Consider the following 17,358-nt stretch of genomic DNA (forward strand, 5'->3'; position numbering starts at 1 on the left):
TTTCAATACTATTCTGTTTGTTCGTTAAACCCTGTGAAATTTGATTCAACATGTTGTGCCACTGAGTCAACGTTGAACTTGACATACGTAGTTTTTTCAAACACATTATAAAATATTATAAGTATTTGTATATGGGATTAGGTTTTTTAGTATTTGCAATTATATATAAGAATTGTTGATGATTTATTATAAAAATCATTTTATAAAGTTGCACTATGTCTTTTAAATTAATTAAAACTTGGTGAGTCTGATGAGTCTGAACAGTTGATTAGGATTGACTTAAGTGTTTAGTGTTTTAAGTATTACATTTTCTTCGAGTAATTATTGAGGTTATTAATCAATGAAGGTGAAATTCATTGTTTACCTTTAAAGTTTCGGAGACTTCTGTAATTTATAGATTTGGTTACCTACTATGTTTTATGTTTTTCTACTACTTTTTATTGATAATTATATATTAGTTTTGTTAGTTTATAATTGTCTAACAAAGCTTTTTATGAAATTGCTTTAAATGAAAGTTTTACTATTAAATGGTTTTCTCTTAGTCACAACACTACCATCGACTATCCAATAAGACACAGAAAATGTAATTAAGTACTGTAAAACAAATTTAATTATCCATTGTTGTGGGTAATTAAAAATCTATTTGTACTTCGTTTGCCGGCTTAAGCCATGTAACATTATTTTGATGCTCCAATTGAGAGCGAGAAATGCAAACTTCTGGGCTAAAACTCACACTGTACGACTAGTTTCGCTAAACTACACATGAAATTTAGTTTGTTTAAAATTAGTGACAAAATTTCACAAATAGCTGATTTAATACTCAAATCGGGTAATTAACACAACAGAAAAGTGAAAAAAATGAAAGTGTTGAAAGCACGTAGTCGAATTGCTGACGTTGTACGAGTAAGCTATGATTTTAGTTACACGTACTTTAATCTCATAATCAAAACCGATATACTTTTTATTAAAAGGTATAAAAACACTATATTATTTAATAAGATTTAAAATTTTAATATATTTACATATGGATTGCTGTTGAAATATTAAATACTTAGACAAAATGAACCAGTTTCTAAAAGTTGGATCAAAAGTCAAATTAAACACTATTTTATTGAAATTTATACTGTTAACTTAAATACAAAAGCTGACCTGTACAATTCTGTTAATAGGTATATTGCAGAAAAGATTTAAAAAATTTATGACTCAATTTCAATTCAAATTCATGCATCATCATTCTGGGCTTAGAGTCTCTAAGCCCTGTTCCGTCCATAAAAAGTAGTATAGAACCTACTTTACAGAGTTTTATTGCCCCTTTCATAAACATATACATCCCCAAAAGTCTATTCCGTCTCTGAATCTTCATTTTCTTCGCAGAATGTACAATTTGCAACCGTATATATGCCCAGTCTTGTAAGTTAGTGTTTTAGTTTACAGTGTTCTGTTAAGATTCCTGCGATAATTCTAAGTTTTTATTTTGATAACTCCATATCTTCTGGTATCTCCTATTGTCTTAGGTACCAATAAGTGATTTGGATTTTTCTAATACTTACAGATTATCCCAGTATTCCTTTTTATTTTGGTTATTCTCATTTTTATAAGAGAAATATATATGATAACTTAGTGTGATAACTTGTCACTCTTATCAAATACGGGTAATATATAGAAACATTTGAATATGTCAAAAGAAATCCAGTTTTTATGGCCATATGAATTGTATGTATGACAAAACCATAACTTAAAACGAAACCTTTTTTAGAGTACGGTTTTTTTAAAGCACCTGATGTGCATTTATTATTAAGGAACTTCTTAGTGACGAAAGCAAATTTAACAATAACAACTTTAAAAAAATGTAGAACTTTACTTATCTAAGTGTTTGTTACAACAGTATCGTATTCTAACCTATCTTTAATAAGCATCAAGAGTTAATAGATACAATATTTAACATATTTATAATATTTATTTAGCAGCACAGCAGCTAAAAATTTTCAATATCTTGATGTTAACATCACAACAGAAAACAATAAACCAAAGATATGTATAGGTTAAAGAATACTATGTTAATATGTATAATATTATTTCGATTTATTTTGTAATTAAATTGATATTTAACGTCCGTTTTCACGAAAGAAACTAAATTCTTGATATAAACCATTGTTTTTAAAAAAGGTTTTTATGGAACAGTAGTGAATTGCAACAAAAAAATTTATTTCAATCTTGATTTTTGGAATTGGGTTTTGAAGTATCCTTAGTTTTATGTAGATACAAAAATATGTTTATCTTCACAAGAGTATAACTGAGATTGATGGCAGGTACCATACTAGTAACTAGATAGGGTACCATACTAGTACTATATGGTCAAAAAGGACCATAACGCAAGTATTAGTTTTGGCAAATTGTTTTTTATTTCCTGTTGCTTAATACATCTTCACAGGCTACAATTACAAGAACATAGGCTTTCATGTCCTGCACTTCTATTTAAACAGAATGGGTCTGTTAGCGAAACCAGAATGTAGTCTCTGTATGCAAAAGTATCAGGCCACTGGTCACATTGTCTGTGACTGTTCGACTTTGATTGGGCATAGTTAGAAGAGTACTGGGTCATGCTTTTCGCCACGTCTGGGGTTAGGAAAACCTCTACAAGAGATGTTACAAATTCCAAGGGGCAAAGTACATTGCTGTTCGATCCAGTTTCGTTGTTTATCCAAAAGTTCAACCATGGTCGCACATATATCAAATATATTATTTATAATATTTAATTCAATTCAAAAAAGTGAGTTATGAAAATATTTCAAAACTAGTTCAATATATAAAACAAAAAAAAGCCACATAAATACACTACTTTATATGAAGATAGTGTCTCAAATACAAATATTATGTCACAAAATATAAAATTTTTTCTTTACTTATTGTTATAAAATAGTAATTTCCGATTTCCATGTATGTTTTATTCAAAAGTTCCCTTGTGCATATCAATAAGATAATTACGTACAAAATTTAATAGAAAAAACTATAAAACTTGTCAGTTATAGATATATACGGGTGTACGGGATATAAATAAACAATATCATGTGTAATACTTCTTTGTGTAGATTGTTTTTAAATACATATTTTGTCTATCTATTTTTCTTTGAAATTTCCTTGTTTATTTTAAAAATATTTTTATTTATATTTTTCTTCTATCCGACAAAACAGAATCTTTATAAAATTTAATTACATTTTAATACATTTAATCCACATGTAATCTAATATTATTTTCAATTTCGTTATAAGTTTTCCATTATCTTGAACTGCACATATGCAGTTGTCTATTAGTTGCACAATTGATAAGAACCTTAGGCATGAGCAATACTGTAAGGGTGGATATATATGTACATTCGAAATATAGCTGTAGAAAATTAGAAATTAAATGCTTATTTCTTAAAAATGCAAGAATTTAACTGCCAATACCATTTTTATACAAGTAATTGAAACTAGTATAATTAGATTCAAAAATAAAATATTACAATAAATTAAATTATTACAATAATCCGAAAATCACTGTTTTTCCACATAGATATTATGTTGATATTTCGATTAATTATAATAAATGAAATATATGAGTTTGTTCTATACATAAATTAATTAAGTCTGATACAAATCCATTAGATCTGTCATTGCATAGGTTCAATGCAATTATTGCAGCAACAATTGCATTGTTTTTGTCACTATTTATATTGCAATAAACATTATTTGTTACAATAGATGCTTCAGCTTAGATGTAAGAGTCTTATTAGGTCAGATTGATTATAAATATAAATAAACTTCAAATTGTGCAGTTTAATACTTTTATTCAATTAGGATGTTTTTACGTTAGATATATATATCTAATATATATATATAACTGAAAATATCCCATCGAAGCATCCGACGCATATTCCAAAATCAGCTCAAGGTAAAGCCTTACAAGTTCTAAAAGATATAAGATCTTACACCAAAGTAACAAAAAGTGAGACTCGAAAGAGCTAAGAAGTTGTTACACTTGCACGAACGTGGAGAATTTTCAAACATTGTGTTCTCTGGCCATTATTACGAATAGCCACCCAAAGTAAATGCGTAGCTGTGACCGCCGATGGACGCTATCAAATCGTTTTCATCAAGCCTGATGTCAAAGTCAATGCAATTTATTATCGGGAAAATGTTTTGAAAGTCGCTTTAAAGCCTATATTTCGGTATGCAAATATTTCGATATAGGCCATGGACGTTCCAACAAGACTCGGCACCGGTATCGGACTTATAAAGCTCGTATGTACCAAGAATGATTAAAAATCATGTTTCACACTTCATTTTGTCCACATAATGGTTATCGCATGCACCAGGTGCAATTCCGATGGATATCATCTGGACCATATTGAAGAGCAAGGTGAGGACTAAAATATATGTCAGTATGGATGTGCCAAAGCCATTGTTCTGGAATGGGCAAAAATACCGGAAGATCACATTCGTAAAGTATGCAACTCATTTTTTAACCGAATGAAGGCCATAGTCAAGGCAAAAGGTGGCCAGATGTAGGTAGAGAGAATTTTGATTATTTCCACAAATTTTTGTAATTCAAATCAGTAAAAAAAAAATTTAACACAAAAAAATATGGTCAATTAAATAGGTAATACTTCAATCGTCTAACCATGTATATATGTATATATATTATTATTGTCCTGAAAACCAACAATTACTTAAGCTAGAACCCAATTTTTTTGGTTTTGCTACTAAGTTATGATATTCTGTTAGAAAATGCACACAAGTATCAATTCATAAAAATTACATTATTTTTTTTGACAGATCTAAGCTTTCTTTCTTGGTTTTCTGTACTCAATGAGAAAAGATTCTTGTTGTAGTGTTTGGTATTACAAACATATATTAATATTAGATGCAGTTTTAAAAATAGTTTGCTGTTCCAGTGCATCATAAAAAATGTTTTTTTTTCTTGTATGAGGTGTAACTTTTATCTGAAAAGTGGGATTGTAAATGAATTAAAGAAAATGTCTGTTCATGTATACTAAACATGGAACAGGCATCCTGCAGCTATAGTTCATAAGAGGTTTTAGTTGTCGTAAAATGTATTTAATAATTAGAAACTCTTAGCTTGAAAGAGGTCAATAGCGGTGACTTAAATTCTGGCTCTTTTATATTATTTTCTTGATATATATTTATTTTGCTTTATTCAGATGATTAAGAATATCTACTATAAATAATGAGTGAATTGATATAATGTAATATGCAGGATATATAAGTACGTGAAATAAATTTCAATTTTTATTAATTTATTTATAATTTTTTATTTGCGGTTTATTGCGAACTTTTTCGTTTCATCCATTTAATATAACAACTAAAGAACATTCGTTGCACTCAACAATCACTTCACAATCACTGCGTTTGTGGTTAAAAATTTCATTGTCCGCTGACTCATCCACAATATATTGACCGCCACAACGGCAATCATATGTATAGTATGTATCAGACGTAGATATTCCATTTTCGTCTACATCAACATCAACAACATCATCATCATTATCATTCGATTGATTAGTATTGGCAAGATTGATTGTATTATTACCGCTATGTTTTTCCATATCGGCTAATGTGAGTCTCTCGAAGACGTTGCTGTGCGTTTGAAATTTTGTCAACAGCATTTCGGCATCATAGAGTTTACGTTTTGTGGGATCTTTGAGTGTATTCCATGCTTCATTTATTGCCACAAATTTTCTATCGGATTTAGCATTTAGGTCACCATCAACAATATCAGCAAAATCTTTACTATCTGTTTTGTTATTTTCTTGAACATCATTAACAAAAGCATTGCCGGCTTCTGCTTTCATTGTTGCCATTGCTGTTGCTGTTGCTGTTGTTGTAGAATTTGTATCTTTATGCGCATTAATATCTTGTAGTAATTTATCTGGATGACATTGTAGAATTAATTGTTTGTAATTCTCTTTTAATTCTTCATAGCTTGCGTTCGACTGCGAATTTAAAATTTCATAAAAATTGCGTGTTGACATCTTTACGCTCTGCTTAAGATAAGCTTTTATCTGGAATTTAAATCAAAGTTTTGAAAATTTTAAATAATTAAAGTTAAAATGTACTTACTTACGTTATTGTCAAATATGAAAAATAAATTGAATGTTTGTTAAATGCAATTTTTAGACACTAATTAAATTGAATGTCCTGCTTACGCACGCAGAGACACACCCAAAAAGCATTCTTTAATACGAGCCAAGCCCTTTCATTAATTCATTTCAATGCGATAATATTTTTAGAATGATAACATTTCCTCTCCAAGAGCAAAGACCTTAACTACTTGCAATATTTTGAAATGCAATGTTTTTTTATCAATATTATTGTACATATTGACTGAAATATGTATTTCAATATTTTAGTTTTAATTTAATAAAATAATATAGACACATAACATGCACAATAACAACATTATATCTAAAGATTTCATACAATTTGATAACTTCTTAGATACATTTTTATTTTTCTGCTCCCCCTTTGTTTCTTATAATAATAAACATTTATTATTATGAGATAAATTGAATATTATTTGAAATTACCATCAAGGCGTCAAATATTTAGTGAATAGTAATAGTGAATGTTAATTAATCGCAGTTTTAATGGCTAATTTTAAAAGTCCATGGATGCAAACTTGAAAAGCGTTTTTAATGGAAAATATTTCGATTAAAATTGATTGATAACTGAATGAAATTTTAATGGTTGGAACTAAAGGTTCATAGACCCAAACCCAACTAGTTATTCCAATGGCATTTGTTCGATAGTTTACCAAGCCAATAGCTTAGCTTAAACATCCCGCTCTGTTTGAAGAAATCAAAAAACTATAAAACATTGGAAACTTTTTATAAAAAAGGACTTATATAAAGTTGAATACGAAAGCTATATACATTGTGACCGAAAGGTTTTCGGAGGTTCTCATTTAAAATTCGCGCGCTGTATATTTTTCGATATTTTAAGTTTATGTAGTTTGGCAGCAATTAAGGACAATTACTATGCCAAAAATGAGCGCGATCTGTCGGACAGTTCGTTTACGGCAGCTGTTGAAACCAGTTCACCTCAGTAGTGCGTTGCGAAAAAAACAATGGAAAAAAATATTGAACAAAGAGTTTGCATCAAATTTTGTTTTTCGAACGAAATTTCGTGTGCAGAATCGTTGCGAATGCTACAAAAGGCTTATGGGGAATCAGTTTTATCGAAAACTCAAGTTTATGAGTGGTACAAAGCCTTTCAGGACTGTCGTACGACCGTCGAAGACATGCCGCGTTCTGGACGACCTTCGACCTCTACCACCGACGAAAACATTGAAAAGGCAAAGGAAATCGTGTTCAAAAATCCTCATGTGAGTGTTAGAGAGATAGCACGAGAGCTAGGCATCGGTCGTGAGATGGCTCGTTTGATTTTGGTGGACAATTTGTGTATGCGACGTGTCAACGCCCGGCTTGTTCCGATTCACCTCAATTTGTTCAACATTATCAACGATTTTAAGGCCAAACATTCAATAAATACCATCGAACAGCCACCGTATTCACCTGATCTTGCACCGTGTGACTTTTTCCTGTTTCCCAACCTCAAATTACCACTCAGAGGAACGCGTTTTGAATCCATAGAAGACGTAAAACAGAATTCGCAGAGGGAACTCAAAGCCATACCGGAAAGCGCCTATAAAAAATGTTTTGATGATTGGAAGAAACGTTGGCATTTGTGTATCGCTTCTAATGGAGCATATTTTGAAGGAGATAAAATAAATATTGATGAAGATTAAGAATTTTGCGTTTTATTTATTTATGACCGGAAACTTTTCGGTCACAATGTAAATAGTTTTCATTTTAAAAGTTTACTTTAAAAGTCTTTACAATATTAAAAATAAATAAACTCTAAACGTATAAAACAGTATAATCGGTTCTTTTTTAAACGAGTGACCAGACGATACTAAATCAACCAATAAATTTGAATAGAAGGAGCTGTAATTGCTACTTATGATCATAATTATTGCACGAAGCGTTTATTTATGAGTCTATAACATCATTTAAAAACATGGAAAACATTACGAAAATAAACCCTTTTCGAAGTCTCAAAAACAAAAATACTAACATTTTTAGTCTAAATCGACTGAACTTATATGTATAATTGATTTTTTACCAATTCAATTTTATCTTCTTACAATAAGTAAAAAATCTGGAAATCTACTATCTGAATTTCAATTAATTAAAAGGGGATTTAACAAAGAAATTTATTTGAACTTAACTTCTATACAAAAAAAAAAAATATAAGATAGTAATCCAAACATACTTCGTCTAACAGTGCTAGCTGATTTTGCCCTAATATCAACATTTTCATTGTATTCATAAATATTGCTTAATATCTTAGGTTAGTAAAACATCTCAAACAAATCATTTGAATCTAATGAATTTATGTAGATCTTATATATAACAACGTGAGAAATAGAAAACAAAGGACATTATGAGAATTATTTGACCATAATCTCTCTTTAAAAAAGAAATCTTTTCATTATGATGACTATTGTTTCATTCACAAATTCTGTTGTAAAATGTGACGAACACTATTAATTGAAATTATTATTATATTAATGATCTTCCATAATAATAGCCAAAGTTATTACCTCATTTGGACTTTAAACCTGCTCAGTATTTCTGGTTCATGCAACCTCGATGAATATAAATAAGCTCTTTTTTGAATTATTATATGTGATGGTGCACGGGGCCTCTATATTGGTTCTTAATTTTAAGAATTGTTTTTTTTTAATGCAAAACGTTTAGCTAATACGGCGTTTACATTGGCCGAAAATGGCTCATTTTGGTCAAAAATCGAAAATGAGTATCGAATGACTCATTCTTGCATATAAAATTTCAAGCACAAGAATGAGCAATTTTCTCACATTCTGTATGAATGACGTTCGAATGCATTCCACATACGTTCCAAATGCAAAGGAATCCATTGAACATACCCTAAATGAAAGCTCTTCATGGCATTTTGACAGTTTGAAAAAGCTGTTTTTAACATATTTACAAAAAAAGGTAAACAAATGTTTGGTGGTTGCATTTTCTTGAAAACGATGCACTGCTTTTTAGAACTTTTACTTCCCAAAAAGTAATTAATCGAAGTTAAAAATATGTTTTAAGTTTCTAATGTAAAGTTTGAAGGCATATTTAACCTTCATGCAACATTTTTTTGGCACAGGCCAAAAATCAAATCAACATGCAAGTTGAAAAATCAGTTGTTGAAATGAGAACAAATGAAATAAAACGAATGTAAACACTTTCAAATGGCTCATTCAAAATGAGCCATTTTCGGCCAATGTAAACGCCATATAAATCAGCATTCTTATTTTATTTTTTAATTTCTGGTAAATTTACTAAAGCTTATTTATATTAAACATATGTTAAAACAAAAGAAACTCTGATTTTTAGAAAATTTAATACTCGAAATAGCTGTATGTATGTTGTAGTTCACTACTTTTCGAAACCTATCTGCCAAATATACTAATTTCTATTAAGTAAAATAGTCACTTCCGTCATAACAGACGTTATATTTTATCTTATAACAGAAAATTTTTATAAAAATATTTCCATTTTTTTTTATGTATTTATCACCGACTTATCATTCATATAATGTTAATTACCACCAAATCACATTATTCGAAGTTAAGAATTCTCAAGAGTTGTAATATATTTAATTGTAACCCATACAGAACCATTGATGAGCCAGCAGTGTCAAAATAATAGCATAACTTATCTGAAAGTTCTTATTAAGAGAGATATACGTAACTTTGCGGTTACGTTCATCTTATCTTGAAACTAATATGTTCAGTAAAATAAAGTTTACACTGCTTTCTGTTATAGAGAACGTCCATAACGTCTCTTAAAGAAACTGTTCGTAATCATAATAATAGCATGGTATCTACTAAATTGAACAAATTTTTGTTCAATTAGGTCTACAGATTAACAAAGTATTTCATATTTTTATGCTTAAAGGATAGTTTTATTTATTTTAAAAACCGAAAGACCTACTAACTGTAAAATTTAGATAAACTAAATAAGTAAATTACCCTCGCATCACTATTGTCAAACAAAAAGACCTACTAACTGTAAAATTTAGATAAAACAGATCAAACATGTAGATCACCTCTCGCATCACTATTGTCAAACAAAAAGACCTACTAACTATAAAATTTAGATAAAACAGATCAAACATGTAGATCACCCCTGCATCACTACTGCCAACCAAAACTTTGAAATAATTAGAGAAGCCGTTTCGTTATGAGTGGCAAGCTTCTTTCAATAGGCAATGAATTTTGAATTTTATTTTAATCAAGACACGCAGGATGGAAAAATTAATTTAAGATCAAATTTTGATCATATATGGAAAATGCGATTAAAAAGCAACACTTTTTATTGAGGACATTTTGGTTTTTTTTATCTGTAAACAACGGAAACCGTTCTCAATGAAGAAAGATGTATAAACCTTAGACTATATTTAAATAGAGTGTATTTTAGATATATCATACCGCACTCATAGATTCAAACTTTAAAATTAGAAAGATATTTGCATCGGAACTGGAAAGAGAGTGAGGTGCGTTATTATCTCAATAGCACAAATTCTTCAAATAATCATTTGTATTACTTTGACTGACAAACTATTAATAACACGGATTGCTATTATTTACTACGAAATAAATAAAATATTGTACGTTTTATAAACTAAGTAAACATTATAGGAATGTATAACTGAGGTGCGCTGACTCTGAGCTTCAAATTTGGCAGGACACGAGTTCGATTCCTGGTACTTGCATTCTCAAAAAAATATTTACGAATATGTTAATTATACTCGAATACTCGAAGCAGCTGTATTGTGAGTCAAAAATTCAATTAATTAATATAATATAAAATGAATTTTTGTTGTTGTAGTTCACTACTGTTAGAAATACCTCTATATGAAATGTATAACTTGAGTTATTTATACATTTACTTTAAATCCGAATATGGCTATCATATATTTTCTAGTAAATGGTGTGATTTTTTAATTTTGTCTGAAAACACGAGAAGTAGTGAAATATATTTGCTTTATTCAATTATTATATATTATATATAAACTATTTATGGCAGTAAAAAGAAGTGTGAAAAGAATTAAAAATTAAAGCAAGCGCAGCTTTTCGCTCTACGGCACTACACCCCCATAGCTGGAGTGATGTCATTGCTTACAAGATTATTTTTCATTATTTGTATTAAACCGCTAAAAAAATCAATTGAACTATTATTTTATATGATGTTTGTACACGTAATTTAACACTTATTTTATAAACACATATGTAGGTTTATATCAGGGTTCAGAAAAACACTGTGCTGTGCACAAAAATGCAAAACACCACGCACAAATGTTGTGCGATTCTAAAATTTCACACCACAAATGTGGTGTGCGAAAATTTTTGTGCACATCTTAAGTGCACATCTTGTGTGCACAAACGAAACGCACATTTCACACGAGTGTGGTGGAGTGAAATAAAACTCGCACACGCATTCGTTGTTTGTGCCGAAGTTATTTCGCACAGCACATTGTGTGTGCGGCAGCCAACTTGCCCTCGCACACAACGTGTGCAGAAAAGAATACGAGAAGCACATTTTGTGTGCAGGCTCGAAAATAAAAATGCACCCAAATGTGCGGAGACGAAATGTCTACTGCACGTTTGTGTAAAATGATGATTTAAAAGCGCACAATATTATGACAAATATCGCAGCAAAATAGTACGGAAAACTGATTTGTATTAATTTTGGTCTTAATGCGAAATATTTTATTGAAGAAATAATTTTGTATTTATATTTTAATTTTCAATTTATTATTAGATTTACATTTATTGCTTATATTACTTATTTTTTTAAGGTTTATTAATTTAAAATATGGGAATAAAGTTAATTTCACAATGTACTTGAAAACTTTGTTATATTAAATAGGTACATGAATTTAATAGAGAAAGAGTATTTGTTTCGAAATGTTATAAGTAAAGAGGATCGGTTCTACGGATCGTACTTTGAAAAAATTAAATATATCAATTTTGGACTACTTCATAAAATTTTATTTAATAGTAAGTTGTACACTAAGATTCGTTAGTAAGGTTATAAAAAGCAAATTAAATATTTTTTACAACAACATGAATTAATTTTTTTATTAGATTTCAATTAATTTTTTATCTTTAATTACAGCTTAAATTTAACAAAGTTATTGAAATAATTTTATAATTTAATATCTTAATTTCTTATTATAAAATATATAATTTTTATTACATATTTTTTGAAATAAATTTTCATTTAATCTTATTAATAACATTGCTGAAATATTTTTTTCACTTAAATTATATCTCTGCTTACTTATCACAGTAGAAAGGGCGCTAAAATCCTGCTACCTGTTCAAGAAAATATTTTCTTAATCTTTCGCGTTTTTTAATGAATGTTAGATACTCTACCTATATGAATACATATTTCTGGAGAAGAAAAATATCTATTTGTGGCCCTCCCGTATTATCTTTTTTAAACTGTTGCAAAATTTATTAAACAAATACACCAATACCAATACCTGCTACCTGTTCAAAAAAAATATTTTCCTAATCTTTCATATTTTTTGGGCATAAAAAAATCTTCCTAAAATATGTTTTTATTTTTTTTAAACTGGTGCAAAACTTTCCAAACAAATACTTTAAGTTCACTTACTATATTTGCATTTAAAAATGCTCAAAGTAATATACAAAAAACTAATATTTTAAGTTAAAATACAAATAAGGTTAAGACAGTTATAATTTTTAGTTTACATTAATTAACAAAAATAATTATTTTAAATATTTGTTAATTTATGCAATTTTTAACATAAATTACGATCCCAACGAACGCAAATATCAATTTTTTCAAAATTTGCAACAAAATAATATTTTCTATTTCAAACAAAATTGTGAAGTTCCTGTAATTTTTTCCACCCTTGGGTGCAAGCGCAAAATCGCACATTTGTGCACGTTTGTGCATCGCACATTTGTGCACGTTTGTGCATCGCACATTTGTGCACGTTTGTGCAGTCGCACATTTGTGCACATTTGTGCAAACGTAATATGAGCAGCACACTCGTGTGCAAAGAGAATTTTTTGTCGCACAGTGCGGTGCGAGCATAAAATTTTCTCGCACATCTGATTGTGCACATTTTTAAAAATCAGTCACACAGCACAAATGTGTGTGCACGAATCTGTGTGCACAATCATCGCTTTGTGCGATGTGAAATTTAAAATCGCACAACAAATTTGAGTGCGTGCATTTTTTTCTTAACACCACAAATGTGCGTGTGCATATTTTAAAAATAATTTCCACTCGCACAGTGCAGTGTGCGATTTTGTGCACCACATTCCGAACTCTGGTTTATATACAAAAATATCATACTTTTTGTTTTTGTATTCCTGTTTTCAAGTTCACTTATTGTTTTCAATGTTATATTTTGACCAAATAAAACCGGGAAAATTCTAAACTGTAAATAAAAATAATAAATTCAGGTTTACTGTGTAAAGCAATAACCCGTTTGATGTGAAATTAAGAAAAAAAAAATAATAAACCACATAACAAATTAATTTAAGAGTTGCAAACCGAAAATAGGGAAACCATTTCATTGACCTAATTTTGCCGGACAATCTAAACCTGTCAGTGGAAGTGAAGTGTAGGATCGTAGTTACTTTTCCACGTTCTCCAACAACTATTCTAATAAATTTCAATTGCTTATAGTTTAAATGTAATTATAAAATCAGTTACTTTATTCTATAGAAATAATATACATTATTATTCTATACTAATGATATTATATGTAAAGAGATTTACTTACCTTATATGGAATTGGAAGACAAGAAATGTTTTGTTCTTTATTGAATTTCAATCAACGTGAGTGATGTAAATACGCACAATTACTCGATTTTTATATTATTCACATTATTTTCAACATTTTATATTTTCTCATCTAACCTTTATTAATATCTATAAAAATAATTAAGTAAATAACACACCAAACCCCACACTACACCGAGCTTGAAAAAACGACAGCAGACTGCAATCATTACATTTTGTTGCTATGACCCGTAGTGTTGACAGTGCAAAATGAAAATAGTATTAAAACAGTGTTCCCAAATTAAAGTCAAAAGTAACACATACGTTTTTCGAGCGATATTTTTATCGTGCGAAAAAGTGTTATTATACATATTCATTATATATAATGAATTAATTTATTAACTAATGCTTTTGCTTCACTCAAAATTCATTAAGAAAAAATATATTAAGCTTACTTATTAGTGTTAAATAATAGGCGTTTTCGGTGGCTCACAAGTATGGCAAAAAGCAGGAAGTTGTTGGCCTGCACTGGCTGAAATGTATGCAAAACAACAACACTATTTTCTCTATTTAGGCCAGTTCTGGTATTGCCAACGCAATAAGCGAACTATTGTGGATCTTCATTGGAAATTCCAATGAATATTGCAATCATATGTTAAAAATCATATATAAACAAAAATTTCATAAATTTAAAAAATTTTACCGTTTTATTTTGAAATTTTCAACATTTTAACCATTCCTTTTAATACTGTATTCATTTTACTTTTCAATTTATATAAATTATTTATTTTTATACAGAATGTTATTTTTCTTGAATTATGTACACATATACAATATTTGCTGTTTGTCGAAACATAACACTTGCCAGATTGCAACTGTGATGCCAATGTCTCGCGTAGCGAATATAGGGTAGCATATATTTTTTGTCATACTTGAGAGCCACCGAAAAGGCCTATATATCCAGTGAACATCACAATAGATTGATTCTCGGATTTGGCATTACACTGAAATTTAAGACGTAAAATTCTTTGCGAGTAAAACCTAACTCTGAAGATTTTAGAGCATTATTGTTGCTTCATATGTTTTCTTTATTAAGTTGCAAGTATTTTTTTTGGTACTCTAAAAAAATTACAGCTATTATTAAAATATATTTTGCAAAATTTTGTTACACAAATGTATTGTAATAAATTATAATTTCATATTTAAATTAATTTTTCAAAGGTCATGATTCAATCATTATTTGGGTTGTTGGATTTTTGTATTGAATCGAATTGTAATTTTAACTTTATTTAACTTAATGAACGAAAGTACAATTAAAAGTTTATTTGTTTAAATTTCAGAAATTTAATGAATACTTTTAATTTTTTAATTTTTTTGCTTAATTAAAGATTACAGCAGGTTTCTAAATATGTTATCTGGATATCATATGATTTTAAAGCAAACAGTTTTTGCAATACAAAACAAAAGAAAACAAATTTTATTTAGGTATTACGTATTATATATGCTATATATATATTACATTATATATATGTGTAAATAAGGCAATCATGGCATAAATGATTTCAAATTTCTAAGTTACGCATAAAATACAACTCTGTTATTAATAATTTATTTATTTATAAAAACATTTTGCAACACTCTATTTTTACCGGCAAATATTATATATTTCATAAACTGTGCAATTGATTATATATTATCCAATTTAATATGTTTAAAACTACATGTTTTGATGTGTGGCGAAACGAAGAAGAAACACAGAAAATTATAACATTATGTAAAGACTTGGATGCTCAATTGGCGGGTGGTATAATTATAGGGCTCATAACAGAACTATGTGGTTTGGGTGATGCTAAAACTCAAATGTGGTAAGTAATTGCTTTTTATTTTCCAACAATCTTTAAAAATATAATACATTTAATTTAAGCATGCAGCTAAGTATAAACGTTCAATTTCCTAAAGAAATTGGTGGAATCGGAGGCAATGCGTTATACATAGACACGAACCAAATGTTCGCACCACAACGCTTGAGAGGTATGTAGTATGTATGTAAAAAATCTTTATTATTATTGCAAATTGTTTGATTTCACATCTGAAGTAATTCAGTTTTCTTCCAGAAATAGCAAGGGCCATGTCGGAACGATTTTACTCAACTTTTAAAAAGGTAAATCCAACAATCAGTTGTAAAGGTCTTTTTGATACTGATACGCTGTTGGGAAATGTATCTTATATATATTGTGCTGATTATATAGACTTAATTGCTACAATTAAAACTCTTAAAAATATATTAACGCAAAAACCAAATGTAAGTAATATTGTTCGTATGTAATAGAGTTTAAAGCACAATCAAAATTTAAAATTAGTTGAAACTTATTGTTATAGACTCATTTTCATTTCCTCTACGTTCTATGGAAGAAGTTTCTGAACGAACTTGCGTGATATATGAGTTACTAGACATCTTACAAGCGTTAGGAAGGGATTTTAAAGTTGCAGTAAGTATAATATATACTTTTCTAAATTAATATTACTCACTTTTTTGTGCTATTTAGATTGTAATCACAAATGATTTAACTACTTGCCTTGTTGAAACCGAATGGAAAATTAGTCCTGCATTGGGTGAACTACATTCACATAAAATTAATCAACGTATTTTATTAGGTAATGATAAAAATACAAAATTTTATGTTGCTTTGATTGAAAAATCTATTGTATCACCAAGAGTAGCAATACCGTTTCAGGTAAAATATTATATTATTATACAAATTATTTTTTAATAATATGTTTTCTTGTAGATTAAAATTAGTGGAATGCGTGGAATATCATAAAAGTAACTTATTTTAACAATTACCAATGATTTAATGTAAGTTTAAAATTAGACAAAATATATTTATCTTATAACACTTAATGCTTAAAAAGAGGCTCTAATCATAAGATGATAATAGACAAGTAGTAACATTGTCATAGGTATTTAAAAATACAACTATTGCGATTCCACAAATTTAAGAATTGTTATTATATTAGATCTTATGAAGATATGTTATAAATTTATATTTCATACAATATTTATATTAGTTTTATGAAACTTTTTATTATTCGTTCATTCTATATATTTCATAATTATAATTTTTCACTTATTTTAACGAAATACTTTTACACTTTGATAATTCTTAACAAAAATTAAATTAAAAGTGCATATATAAACTGCTATCAGCGACTGGTTTATAAATATAAATTAAGATTATCTTCAAGTACGTTTTATGTGCAATGCTTTTGTACATATAATATATTCACGTACTTAATATGATGATTAATTGTTTGATCTTCAAGTTATTTAAATTATTCATATGAGTACACATACAGGTGCACATTTTGATACTTACACATAACATTTATGTTTTTTTTACAAATGAAACTATTACCATCTCATATTATTTAATAATTAAATCGTCAAAGT

The 17,358-nt window shown here is 28.7% G+C and overlaps 3 protein-coding genes across 3 annotated transcripts in view; 2 read left to right on the forward strand and 1 right to left on the reverse strand.

Annotated features, from left to right (window-relative positions):
- Window positions 1–1,979, forward strand: part of LOC119675850 (probable ATP-dependent RNA helicase spindle-E) — a 9,146-nt gene extending 7,167 nt beyond the window's left edge. Inside the window, exon 10 of the mRNA XM_038087068.1 lies at window positions 1,965–1,979. Coding sequence (XP_037942996.1) covers window positions 1,965–1,979 — 15 coding nt within the window. The remainder of the gene's footprint in view (window positions 1–1,964) is intronic.
- Window positions 1,980–5,292: 3,313 nt separating this feature from the next.
- Window positions 5,293–14,217, reverse strand: LOC119681808 (DPH4 homolog). Its single transcript, XM_038095096.1, has 2 exons — window positions 13,909–14,217; window positions 5,293–6,062 (listed from the first exon to the last, which is right to left on the reverse strand). Exon 2 carries the CDS (start codon window positions 6,030–6,032, stop codon window positions 5,343–5,345), a length of 690 nt encoding a protein of 229 aa, XP_037951024.1. The 5' UTR covers window positions 6,033–6,062; window positions 13,909–14,217; the 3' UTR covers window positions 5,293–5,342.
- Window positions 14,218–15,554: 1,337 nt separating this feature from the next.
- Window positions 15,555–16,894, forward strand: LOC119682918 (DNA repair protein RAD51 homolog 3-like). The gene is made up of 6 exons (XM_038096466.1): window positions 15,555–15,772; window positions 15,832–15,938; window positions 16,022–16,209; window positions 16,268–16,396; window positions 16,454–16,642; window positions 16,697–16,894. The coding sequence occupies exons 1-6, from the start codon at window positions 15,615–15,617 to the stop codon at window positions 16,727–16,729; spliced, it is 804 nt and encodes a 267-aa protein (XP_037952394.1). The 5' UTR covers window positions 15,555–15,614; the 3' UTR covers window positions 16,730–16,894.
- Window positions 16,895–17,358: the final 464 nt, after the last annotated feature.

The sequence above is a fragment of the Teleopsis dalmanni genome, chromosome 2 (assembly GCF_002237135.1).
Source record: "Teleopsis dalmanni isolate 2A chromosome 2, ASM223713v2, whole genome shotgun sequence".
Classification (NCBI taxonomy): Eukaryota; Metazoa; Arthropoda; class Insecta; order Diptera; family Diopsidae; genus Teleopsis; species Teleopsis dalmanni.